The following is a 13,193-nucleotide window of genomic DNA, read 5'->3' on the forward strand; positions in this document are numbered from 1 at the left end:
TTGAAGAAGACTTTGTTTTACAAAAACTCTTAAGCTAACAGGTTGGTTGGTCTTTTAAAGAAAGATCAGCTTGATGTTGTCAAACATACCTTTACAATTCTCTAACGCCGCTTTTGTCATCATCTAACTTCTTAAAACATATCTGCTGAAAACTGTTGCAATATTGGATCCTGCAAGGCCATTCTATAACCCTATAATAAGAGCCATGAATCCTCAAAGATGTTAGGCTCGGTGTGACTGGCAACAGTCTCGAGTCCTTCCTCTTTACTGATTCCAAGGAACCTGCCTGTTGCTGTCATCTTTTAAAAGGATCTTCAGCCATATGAATGAAAGGGATAGTTCAGCTTTTTTGAAGTGGGATTCACCATGCAAAGTGCCATATTAGTGTCTATGATTGCTGCTGAAGGCGCTATCATCAGAATCAGCCTTATTTGACAAGATAGTGCACAGCAACAAAGAATTTGACTTCTGTTCCAGCTTGCTCTTAGTAAAGACATTCAAAATATAAAAACATAAAAAAAGAAATAAAAATAAAAGTGTTTTGTAAATATGTATATATACAGTGTTTTTATAAAAGACAACGACATGGTTGAATTAGTGCAAATATGCCTGGAATCCATCTGGGTCACTGATTGTGAGGGTTCACCAGAGAGACTGCCCGGGGAAAGAAACTTTCTCTGTATCGCCGCCCTGAAGGTAAAGTCCCTAAATAATCTTAGAATGTTTTACAGAAATTATGGTTTAAAAGATGCGTAAAGTCCTTCCAGCCTTTTGTAACGACTTATCTATAAGCTGCACCAAGCAGGATGTCTCGTGCCAGTGTAAGACAAATAAACAAGGTTTTCATGTAGATAATCAAAAAACATGATTTTAAGAAATAAAACTTTAACTGACGATTCAGTGTGATTACACTTTATAAATTATATAATGTGACTCCGAACTCAATGGAAAAGTGTACAGCTGTAAAAAAAGACTTTGAACAGACTTTGCTGAATTGATGTTTACTTCCATGCAGAGTCTGGGTAGTCTGGTGTTCTACATTGATAACCTGAGATTTTTCCACAGAGGGAGTTCCCAACATTCACACAGATGTTTAATAGTTAAAGCCGGTCCCAAAGGAGCATTAATCACACACATGGACCATTAGCTCTTAGAAAACTACCCAGTTTCCTGGAGAATGTATGTAAAAGGGAAAACGTACCTTTAAAGACCGGACAGTTTTCCTTTTTCCTCCACTTTTTTTTTATTCTTTAGTCTTACAGCTGGTGACGTACACGAACTGGACAGAAAACGAGTGACAGAGAAACTGAGGGAGACCTTTAAAAAGCCTGGAGAGAATTTCCATTTCGAGTATTACAAGGAAGTCTGCTACTGTATATGATGAAATGTAGCGTTGCATGAACTTCCTGATCAGGACTGAGTCAGACCTGATTGAAGCAGAACTGAGGAGGGGGATGCAGCGTGTCACTTCTGACCTCACATTCACTCGCAGGGGAGTGTTATAGGTTGACATCAATTCTGCGCTGTGCTTTACAGAAAGCTTTATGTCACAGAGGAATACAACACTTCAGCTTTAAGCTGGTTTCATCTGCTGACCTGCGAGTCAAACCTGAACCAACAGATAACAGTTCAGTAAGAAGAACAAACCTTCTCTTCTCTCTTTTCTGATCTACAGTCTACACTAATGTACTACAGGTACGGAGCAGCAGGCTGCCCTGTGGCAAACAGTCTCTGACCTATATGCTTTAGAAGAGAAGGAAGCTCTCCAGGAGCAACAGTTGCCATCTGCTGCTGCTTGCTACAGCATTCAGGATATATTTTAGCACAAGCATGAAAATAAACATGCCTGGATTTATGGATGTTCTGTGTGTGAGATCAAGGTGGTGTGAAGAGCCATACCTCTGGTTTATGCGGTGTATCAGGGTCTTTATTTCCTCCACATTGCTTTGTGTGCTGCCGAAAAACACAGGCCCTGCGGGATACAAAGGAGCTCAATGATTTATTGCTGCATTTAATAAAATATGAAAAATCATCCGTATGTCCCAGTGGTAGTCACTCACGCTTCCTTGTGAAAATGGAACATGCTAATTTTTTCCCCAGAATGCTTTGGGACAGCATCATGGGACTGTGGGCCTGTCAGAGCTACTGTTTTAACCTTGTATCCCTATGATGGTGGATTATACTGAGCATCCAGGCTACAGGGTGACAGGGGAGAGACAGAAGCTGATGAAGGCAGGATAGAGCAGCTGGGATGAATACCTCCATCCACAGGGGAGAATAAAAATATATCACTAACATGTCAGCAGCTGTATTTCATTTGGTTAACAACAAATACCTGCAAAGCATGCTCATGTTGTCAACTTCAAAGTGCAGCAATGTGCCAATTTCAAACCATGTCCAGCAGGTGGCGATCATCAATCCATTCACTCACTGCATCCACACATAAACATGACAGCCTGGTTTAAAGGCTGAACATTCTAACATTTTAGAGCCTAAAAATCTTTAAAGTATGAACCATAAAGAAATCACAATAGTTTAAGTGATGCCCTCTAAAAACAGGACGGTAATGTGAAACATTTTCAATCCCTTCTTGAGGTGCCGGTTTGTTAAGTCTTGAGGCTACCGCTTTCAGGAAACATTTGTCCCGACTTCTTCCTCTTCCCCTGATAGGTCACCATATAGATCTTCACTTTCTAGACTCAAACTCAAGCTGCACCTCTACTGGTCTCTGTCCGAGTGATGTTCCAGAAATCACGTGGTTTATTCAGATACAACACTGCAAACCTAAATCATAGCGCTATACTCTTTAGAGAAAAGAGGCTTCTTCTGAATGACTTGATCATTTTAGAAGCCAGGTATGGCCCTGTTGAGCCTAAGATATAGCTCTTATTTTTCTTTTCAGTTTCTCTGACAGTTGTTGGCCCGACTGACCATAACGTGAACTTGCTGGGACATCCACTTTTGGGAAGATGTCAAATGTTTTTCACAATCTTTTGAGTTATATTGAAACCAAAACTTCACTTCTGACACGTTTTCAGGTCAAAAAACAAGTGTTCTGGAGTTTTAAACACAAAAACAATAAGAGTCAAAGGTTAAATATATCATTTGTATTCTAGTACTTTATAAGCATAACTTATACAGTACTGTGCAAAAGTTTTAGGCAGGTGTGAAAAAATGCCATAAACAAAGAATGCTTTCAAAAATGAAATGTTAATCATCTATTTTCATCAATCAACAAATGCAGTGAATGAACAAAATAAAAATTCTAAATCAAATCAATATTTGGTGTGACCACCCTTTGCCTTCAAAACAGCATCAGTTCTTCTAGGTACACTTGCACACAGTTTTTGAAGGAACTTGGCTGGTAGGTTGTTCTAAACATCTTGGAGAACTAACCACAGATCTTCTGTGAATGTAGACTTTCTCACATTTTTCCGTCTCTTCATGTAATCCCAGACACACTCCATGATGTTGAGATCAGGGCTCTGTGGGGCCATACCATCACTTCCAGTAATTCTTGTTCTTCTTTATACTGAAGATAGTTCTTAATGACTTTGGCTGTATGTTTGGGTTTGCTCACTTAGCATTTTGTAAATTGATAAAAATAAACAATCCTTTATATTTCTGAAAGAATTCTTTGTTTACAGCATTTTTTCACACCTGCCTAAAACTTTAGCACAGTACTGTATATGCTCCTCCAAAAAGCTGTAACTTTTAATGTTTAAAACAGTTAGGAAAGCATTTTAAGTAAAAAAACAAGGAGGAGTATAATTTCCCAAAGGAGGAACAATCCAGCATCGACAGTCCCTGCCTTCAGCAGATGCCTTCGTTGCTTTCATGAACTCCTGCAGCTCAATGAGATCATTGTAAGTCTCAGATCTGCAGAGCAAAAAAGTCCAAAGAACAAAACAGCAGAAAAAAACATCAAGGAAATTTATGATGTGCACCCATGGCAACTTTTGTTCACAAGATAAATAAACTTTTCAGATGCTGCCAGCTCTCTGACTGAGAGCAGAGTCGGCACAGTGGAAACACTGTGTTGCAGGTTGGCCAGGGTTAAATGCACACCCTGCTTCCCAGCTGACCTTTATTTACAGAAGATGTGCTGCCACTGCTGCCAAATATGCTCAAAGTCATTAGCCACTGATTTGACTCTGAAGCTCAGCCTCCCAAGCCTAATTTAATCTGCCTCTTTAGATTCACCGATTGCCGGAGTGGAACATTAATGCAACCGAGATTACGAGCTGGCTTTACTGTAATGATGACAGCAAACACCTGCACAGAAAGCTGCTGCAGCTAGTTCTGGTTTGTGTTTTTGAGGTTTTTTTTTTTTACATCAGCTCTTCCTGTTATTGGCTGAATGATGCACAAGATCAACAACAACGAAGTAAAGCCGGCTCACACTGGGGAAATGAGAGAGAGAGAGAGAGAGAGAGAGAGAAAGGACACAAAAATAATGAGGTGTGCATTTGGTTTCCAAATAGGTTTCCTCTTCAGTCTGTGGTGGTATGTTCTCACATCTATAAATGACATCAGACACATGTGGAGTGCACAGCCCCAAACGACCATAGCAGTTTATCAGATCCTTCTAAGAGTCACATATGTTGGAAATGATGCATGCTTTACAACAGATTTTGAAAATAAGAATCTGAAAATGTGGCATGGATTTGTATTCAGCCCCCTTTACTCTAAGATCTTTAAAGAAAATCCAATTCAAACAACTGCCTTTAGATTTCAGCCAATTAGGAATTATAAACTAATTGTGCAAAATGTTATGCAGCGGTTCTGTGAAGGCCTCAGAGGTTTGTTAGAGAGCATCAGTGAACAAACAGCATGTTGAAGACCAAGGAACCCTGCAGAAAGTTCTGGGAGGATGTTGTGGATAAGTTTAAAGCAGGGTTAGAACATACCAGTTTGAACAAAACATGGAAAGAGATGGACCAACTGCACACCTACCAAGGCATGGGTGTTCACCTAAACTGAAGGGCAACGCGTGGAAATCACTGGCCCACGTGCAAAATTGCTTGTGTGGAAAACTTTAGGTTAAGGATTTAACCCCGGTTCTCTGAAACATGAGTGAGGTATCTCACTATGGGACACGCCTCCAGCGCCTGTCCCCCAGAAGCTCTATTACATTACGCCAGTCTTGACTGGCAGGCGGAAGTGACGTCCGCTCCCATGGGTGGACTTCCCCCAGTATAAAAGTCTACGTCACGTAGGTGATCTTCAGTTTAATAAGCACACCTCTTCCTCGCTCCCTGCAAGGAGGGTGATCTGGTGAGATACCTCACTCATGTTTCAGAGAACCGGGGTTAAATCCTTAACTTAAAGTTCTTTTTCAAAATTCGTTTCGGTATCTCACTATGGGATATTTCTGCTCCCGTATTGCCAGATAAGCTCACTCGAAGACCAACAGATTGCATCTTGCATTCATGGCAATGTGGAACCCACACCCAGAACCGTGTGAGCCAGTGTGGGCCTGGTGACATCCAGTTTATAGAACCTAGTGAAGGTGTGAGGGGTCGCCCAGTTGGCAGCCTCACATATTTCCTCCACAGGTATACCCTGGAACAGTGCCCAGGATGATGCCACACCACGAGTGGAATGAGCCCGCAGACCTGCAGGGGGTGCAAGGCCTCTGCTCTCATAAGCCATAATAATAGCCCCCACTACCCAATGCGAAAGACGTTGCTTTGTGAGAGGCTTTCCTTTATGTGGTGAAGCCCATGACACAAACAGCTGCTCTGATTTACGAAAATCTGCTGTTTATTTCACATATAACCGCAGAGCTCGTACTGGGCAGAGCGTATGCAGTCGTTCATGCTCCTGAGAGGAGAATGGTGGTGGGTAGAAAGCCATTAATTCAAGGGCACGGCATGGCAGAGCCGTAGCAACCTTAGGTATAAAGGCAGGATTAGGTTTCAGTAAAACCCTTGACTCACCCAGAAACTGCATGCAGGACGGGTTAACTGAGAGCGCTTGAATGTCACTCACACGCTTAGCAGAAACCAGAGCAATCAATAAGGCCGTTTTAAAGGAAAGCACTTTGAGCTCAACCTGCTGCAACGGTTCAAACGGTGCACGTGAAAACGCATCGAGTACCATAGGTAAATCCCATGAAGGAGTGAGGCTCCTCGACACTGGACGGAGCCGTCGTGCACCTTTCATGAATTGACACACCAGGGGGTGCTGCCCCACTGTTTTGTCACCAAAGCCAACGTGACAGGCTGAAATAGCAGCCAGGTACACCTTCACAGTGGAAAAAGCCAAGCCTTTATCCAACAGTGCCTGCAGAAAAGTTAAAACGTCCGACACAGGGCTTTGCATTATGCTCACCATAGGTTTTGCGCACCAACCCACGAATGCCTGCCATTTACCCTCATACACGTTACGCGTGGAAACGGCCCTTGCATTTTGAATTGTGTCAATAACGCTCTGGGGAAGCCCACTGGCAGCCAGATTTAACCCCTCACAGGCCAGGCCCATAGGGCCATGCGCTCTGGATGCGGATGAAATATTTCTCCGCGTGCCTGCGTCAGGAGATCTCTGCGGAGGGGAAGCCGCCATGGCTCGCCATGTAGCATCTGAAAAATCTCCGCTAGCCAATGTTTCCCTGGCCAGCGGGGAGCTATCAGAATGAGTGAGTGTTTTCCCTCTCGCACCCTGGCGTGAGTAGCAATGATCAGTTCCAGCGGGGGAAAGGCGTACAGTAGGGCCGGCGGCCATTTGTGCGCTAAAGCATCCAGCCCAAGCGGAGCTTGTTGCTCTGTCAGTGAGAAAAACATCGGACACTGAGCATTTTCCCCTGATGCGAAGAGGTCGACCTCCGCTCGGCCGTACCTCTTCCATATCTGGGTCATCACCTCGCTGTGGAGTTTCCACTCTTTGTAGCGGGGATTGCCCTTTGACAGCAGATCTGCGCCTCTGTTCATTACCCCTGGCACGTGAGTCGCTCTTAGCGACAGCAAGTGTGAGCTGGTCCAGATTATCAGTCTGTATGCCAGCTCGTGTAAATGACGTGAGCGCAGACCCCCCTGTCTGTTGATGTAAGCAACCACTGTTGTGTTGTCCGTTCTGACCAAAACATGGTGCCCTTTGATAAAGGGCAGAAAGTGTCTCAGTGCCAGCATCACGGCCAGGAGTTCCAGACAATTTATGTGAGCTGTCTGTGTTTGTGGACTCCAAACGCCGTTTACCATCATTCCCTCGTGAGTGGCTCCCCAGCCTGTCAGCGAGGCATCTGTGGTAATTACCTTCCTCGTCAGGATGGTTCCCATGGTAACGCCGGTGTTGAGAAAACCGGGACGCTTCCACGGGCTCAGCGCGCGTGCACATATGAGAGAAACCAGGACGCTGCGGTGAGCATGGCGTGTGGGGCTCAAGCTGAGTGACGCCACCCACCTTTGAAACGGGCACATGTGTAGACGGCCGAGTGTGATGACTGCCAGCGCAGACGCCATCAGACCGAGCAGTCTGAGGCATAACCTGAATTTCACCTGTGTGCCTCTGCGAAAGAGTGCCAGACAAGCCTGAAAGGCTTTTACTCGTTCCGCTGAGAGGCGCGCTCTGAACTCGACTGAATTCAGGGACAGGCCAATGAAGGTGATTGTTTGTACTGGGGTTAAAATGCTCTTTTCCCAGTTTATTGTGAATCCCAGGGCTGTCAGATGTAAAGTAAGCATCTCGGCATGCGTCCTGAGCTCCTCTAAAGACTGAGCTGCAATCAGCCAATCGTCTATATACGTCGCCAGACGCATCCCCCTTTCCCTCAGAGGCGCGATGGCTGCCTCGGTGCATTTCACGAACACACGTGGGCTCAGTGAGAGGCCAAAAGGAAGTACCAGGTACTCGTATATCTCTCCCTGAAACGCAAATCTGAGGTATTTTCTGTGAGGGGGGTATATAGGGATATGGAAATATGCGTCTTTCAAGTCTATGGAGACAAACCAGTCTCCTTGACGCGCAAACTTTATCAGAGCTGCGTGTGTTAGCATCCTGAACGAATACCGTCTCAGATGTGTGTTCAGAGCCCGCAGATCCAATATCGGTCGCAGACCCCCGCCCCTTTTTGGCACGAGAAAGTATCTGGAGTAAAACCCGTCTCTGCTTTGCTCCTGCGGTACCAGCCGGACAGCTCTTTTGTGCTGCAGGGAAATTATTTCCTCTTGCAGGACGCGAGCGGACTCTCCCCGGGCGTATGACTGTACTATGCCCTTGAAACGGGGTGGGGCTGTCACAAATTGGAGCCTGTATCCCTTGGATACAGTCTTTATCACCCAATCTGACGCTCCACACGCTCGCCACAGCTGAGTGTTGTTTGCCAGTGGACCTAAAGGTGCTTCTGTGTAAACACTGCGCAACACCGGCTGAGGGATCTGCTGTTCCGCTACAACTGCCAGCTGCGCTCGTCCCAGGTCTGCTTCTTCCACAGAAAAAACAACCTGCTGTGTTAGAGGTAGGGTGAGAGCTCCCCCTTGAGGCCTCATGTGCAGCTGTGGCAAGGGTGGAGCGGGAGCTCCCCCTCGTGGCCTCATGTGCAGCTGCACGGCCATGTCCTGTCCTTGTGTTATTTTTAACATATTTTTCATGTTTTTTTGTTGTGGCTGCGCCCTCGGCTCCAGGCCTAGATGCATGCCACAAAACAACTTTATTGAACATGTTGTGAAGGGGGAAGGTCGTGTTTTTAGACACTGGCATGTGTTTGTGCACTGGTGTGTGGTTTCTGGCCACAGCTGCGGCTCCACTGAGCTCTCGGTGGCTTTGATCCTCCTCCGCTTCGATCGGCTCTGAACGATGAGCTCCAACGTTGGCTCTGCAGGCCATTTGAGTTGCCTTGAACGTGGCGTTCTGAACTCGAACTGGGACAGGACGTGTCCTGGTAGGGCGGGTGCAGGTGTCTGGCAGATCCTGCTCTCCCACCCCGAAGACGGCTCCCTAGGTAGCGCGCCTCTTTTTCTTTGCGCTCACAGTAGCGGAAGGGGTCGCTTGGTTCCCCGGCGTTGTTGGGGGAGCGAATGGCTTCCTTCCCCAAGCACCTTTGAGCTCGGTTTGTTTCCCACGGTCCGCTGACTGCGGTTGAGACTGGCGTTTGGGGATGCGGTAGGCCGGTCGAGCCGCCGCTTGAGCGAACGGCACACGGGGTGCTGGAGGGGGAGGAGGCTGCGCTTTCCTGGGCAGACACAGCTTTAGCGCTTCACCTTCCCTCTTCTTTTCCTCACAGCGTTTTTGCATGGCTGCCACAGTGGGTCCGAATAAGCTCTTCGGGTCCACGGGGGTGTCGAGGAGCTGGTTCTTTTCCCTCTGAGACAGGCTAGAGAGGTTCAGCCATCTAGCTCTCTCCTGAGTGACCATCAGGGCCATGGCTCTCCCGGATGCTTGGACAGCACTTCTGTGGAGACGCAGGCATAGGTCTGTCACCACGCACAACTCGTCCCACAAATCGTCCATCGGTGTGCCAGTCATCTGCTCCTGTAATTCCGCTTGGTAAGCGAGGAGAAGAGACGAAGCGTTTAAGGCTTTAATAGATGCAGCCACCGCCTTGTAGCTTTTCTCATTCAGAGTGGACTGAAAAGAGTCAGCTTTGAAGGGAAGGGTGGGTCCTGCCGCTGTCATGGCTGACTTCTGCGATGGGTGCAGGTGAGATGCCAGCAGAGGTTCTACGGGAGGCAGATGTGAAAAACCGCCGGCCTCCATGCCCGTCCAGTCCAGCGCCGACCCTCCCAGGGCGGGGTTCTTGGCGGTGAGAGGATTGCTCCAAGAGACCGGGTCGCTTCCTCGAGGCACTCGGGAAAGACCGGCAACAGCTGTCTGCCGGAGGATTTGGCTCTCGGAAGCCGCTTCCCCTCATATCGAGATGTGGTAGTTTCGGTGAGGGTTTCCGGCCACTCGATGCCCAGCTTCTTTGCTGCCCTTCTGCAGACATCATGCAGGTCCGTTGCCGTCGGGTTTGGGGAACCGCAGCGGCTGGTGTCATCCGTCACCGAGGGCTTTGCAACCGACTGGATGACATAAGGCCCGCAGTCCAGCTCGTCGTCGTCAGACCCGAGACTGATGGACTCCATTTCAGATTCGGACTCGGCATTAGCAAGAGTACTGAAACCTGGAAGTGCGGCCTCGTCTTCCTCTGCGTCGAGCTGATCACCCCAACTGGCTCCAGCCAAAGTGGGCTCTCTCTCATCAGTACCAGGAAGCTCCGGTGACGGGGGATTGGCTACCCCCATCATAGGATCAACCTCCGACAGGCTAGCTTGGCGTGCTAGCCTGCGCCGACGAGACTTAAGGGAGAGCCGTGCACAGTGCTCGCAGCTCGCCGGTGACGCCAACGCGTCCTGGGCATGTTGCAGCCCCAGACACGAAGCGCAGACAGAGTGGGTATCTGCCCCAGCTATGAGATTGCCACATGTGCAGGTTCTAGATGGTGGCTTGACTCTGTTCATGGTGAGAACGAGTGCAAGTTACACAACTTCGTAAGCTCCATTAAGGTTGCAGCTAGTTTGGTGACCAGTTGCAGGGCTGCTGTTTGGCGACAGACCAGCGTTGAAAGCGACTCAGAACAGTCGAGCACAGTTATTGAGAAGCGCTCGGCGACCGAGTTGTTAGCTCGCTCTGTGAACAGTTAAGCTAGCTCAAGTTACTGTAATGACCGTCTGAGAGGTGCTTCTGGGAGCGAGAAGAAGTGTTAGACTGGTTTTACTCCAGATACTGAAGATCACCTTCGTGACGTCGACTTTTATACTGGGAGGAAGTCCTCCCATGGGAGCGGACGTCACTTCCGCCTGCCAGTCAAGACTGGCGTAATGTAATAGAGCTTCTGGGGGACAGGCGCTGGAGGCGTGTCCCATAGTGAGATACCGAAACGAATGTTGAAAGAGAACTAACACATACATACCAGCCTGAACACTCCACCACCTCAGTGAAGAAAAGGAAATGGTGGGGGCAGCAAGCGGCCTCAATCTGCCCTGCTGCAGCTCCAGACAGATGAGTGAGGTGCTGAAGTTGGTGAACACAGCAGGATTCACAGAAAAGTGTCCAGATTCTAGGTGTTAAGGGGCCAAATGGTGGCAGTGGAAGGAAAGGCAGGGCCCCCGTCTACAGGACTGCGCAGCCATGGTTCCAGAACAATAACCAGTGCTTTGTCTCTCTTGCTCCTGGTCTGATTTTTCTCAGCTTGAAGCCCTGCGATTTCAATCTGATCTCACAACAGTTTGTCTGACAAATGTGCTGGTCCACTTTAGAAAATAATACAGTTTCATTTCAGGTATTCAAAGTGCAGCATAAGAACAATTGGTGTCCTGTAACATGACAATGTTCAGGCTTTAAAGCTTTTATTAGACTACAAACTATAACTACTGGTAGGACTGTAGAGATCTGCACTAATTGTTCAATATTTAAGTTGCAATCCTGGTATAGAAACTGTAATAGTTCAACAAGGTGGGGGTAATATACAAGTTGCCACAGCAACCGCTGGAACTGCGCATGTCGGCTGCAAAATACTAAAAACCTCTCAGTTTGAATATGTTCTGTTTCTTTTTCAATCCTTCTCAGTATTTGAGTATTCTGTTCCTGATGTTTTGATCGGTTTCTTCTGTCTCTCGGTGTAACTCCTGCATCCTGCTCCTTTTTGGTTCTGAATTCCAGACTGATTTTCTGACCTGATCTTTTGGCTTATGGACCTCAGATCAGTTGACTTAAATTTTACTACCTGGATCACATGCTGGATCTTGAGCTGTGTTCCTCATTAAGCTAGCCAGCCTTCCTTGTTTGGGTTTGGATACCACCTCCTGTGCTTAGACTGCATGTAGTCCTCTTCATTCTCATCATTCCCTTACCTGGTCTCCTGACTGTACTTCACATTTCAGGCTAGGAGTTCAAGTTAGCACCTCCACAATCACTGGTTGCTCCATCTCTGCAGCATTCTAGGTAGATTACGAGCATCAATAAGGTAATCACTTTTCTTGTGTCACTGAGATCCAGTTTTCTTACCACTGCCTCTAAGCTGTCGGTCTCTCTACATGGAGATTGCTGCCAGACGTTGCTGATTCAGGATTAAATAATGACTAGGTTTTCATGTTTCTAAGTTTTGTTTAGGGGTAATACAAGGTAAGGTTCCTTAGATGTTACGTTCATACAAGGCACCACATCAAGAAAAGTGTTAATTCAAGTAAACACAATAACTGAAGATTTTTCTGTATTGAGATTTGTAAAGTAAAATGGTTGAGTGTTATGGTCTTTATTCCTGTGTGACTGATCACTAACTATCTGCATTCTTGTTTTCAGTGTAATATAGCTACATTTAACAAATGCAATTTTATTGACATTGATGAGCAAAGCTAGAGATGCATCGTTCAGTCCACCAGGGATTGGAATCAGACAAGCTTTCCTCTGATCTGTGATCTGCTTTTTTGCTATTCGTTGTATGCATCAAAACTAAGAAATGAACACAACCCAAAGCACCAACAGCCTGTACTTTGATGCACTTTTTATCACTTTCATAAAAGCTTAAATACAGGTTTGATGCATTTGTATATATAACATACATAAGAGAAGTAATTGTTTTTTGCCAAACTTAATTTCAGCTGCCCAGGTTTGATTGGGACGGGCCAGGAAAAGCCTGCATTTCTAGCAAACACATGAACACAAGCAGGTTAAAATATAATTGCCCTGACCTTTACTCAGAGTGAACGTCTGGAGGCGTTCTGGACCGTGTCAGAGATGGTTGTTTGCTACAATCTTTGCAGGGTTTGTTTAACCATTCCTCAGAAGTCCAAATGGTATGGAGACAATGTGACGTTTACTGAGAAATGTTAGTTTATTTCCAAGAATACCTTTTATTGCCACAAGATGAGCAGGAACTTATTTTCTGTATTTCTGTAATCTGACGAATCAATGAGACACATTTAACTGAAGCAACTCTTAATAAGATACATACTGACCAAGCACTGATATGCAGTATTGTCTTCATTATAGGTGATTCTGGTTGGAAGAAAATACTGACAGCAGCAGTCACTCGCTGATTTTTGTAACCTAAAACTTTAATACAATATGAAATTAGGCATATATCACAACAGATATTGCGTTATTTACCAATATTATCAGCATCACAAGATTTCCTAATATTGTGCAACCCTACAGGAAAAGCCATGGGTCCAGGCTTACATTGAGAATTAAATATGGAGAAACAGAGCTGCTGAATT

At 46.2% G+C, this 13,193-nt stretch overlaps 2 protein-coding genes across 5 annotated transcripts in view; both read right to left on the reverse strand.

Moving 5' to 3' along the window:
* Positions 1–13,193, reverse strand: part of fynb (FYN proto-oncogene, Src family tyrosine kinase b) — a 92,238-nt gene that overhangs the window by 62,184 nt on the left and 16,861 nt on the right. For 3 of the 4 annotated variants that reach the window (XM_047387803.1, XM_047387806.1, XM_047387805.1), the window contains exon 2: positions 1,900–1,972. The gene's annotated coding sequence lies outside the window, so the exon portion shown is untranslated. Of the gene's footprint in view, positions 1–1,201; positions 1,327–1,899; positions 1,973–13,193 lie in introns of those variants that run through there. The other variant, XM_047387804.1, reaches the window with a different exon arrangement.
* LOC124881853 lies at positions 6,137–8,552 on the reverse strand. The gene has a single exon (XM_047387673.1). It carries the CDS (start codon positions 8,550–8,552, stop codon positions 6,462–6,464), a length of 2,091 nt encoding a protein of 696 aa, XP_047243629.1. The 3' UTR covers positions 6,137–6,461.

This window comes from Girardinichthys multiradiatus, chromosome 15 (assembly GCF_021462225.1).
Source record: "Girardinichthys multiradiatus isolate DD_20200921_A chromosome 15, DD_fGirMul_XY1, whole genome shotgun sequence".
NCBI lineage: Eukaryota > Metazoa > Chordata > Actinopteri > Cyprinodontiformes > Goodeidae > Girardinichthys > Girardinichthys multiradiatus.

Coding starts and splice junctions, on each gene's coding strand:
- LOC124881853 (XM_047387673.1), bottom strand. CDS start 8,552: ATGGCCGTGCAGCTGCACATGAGGCCACGAGGGGGAGCTCCCGCTCCA.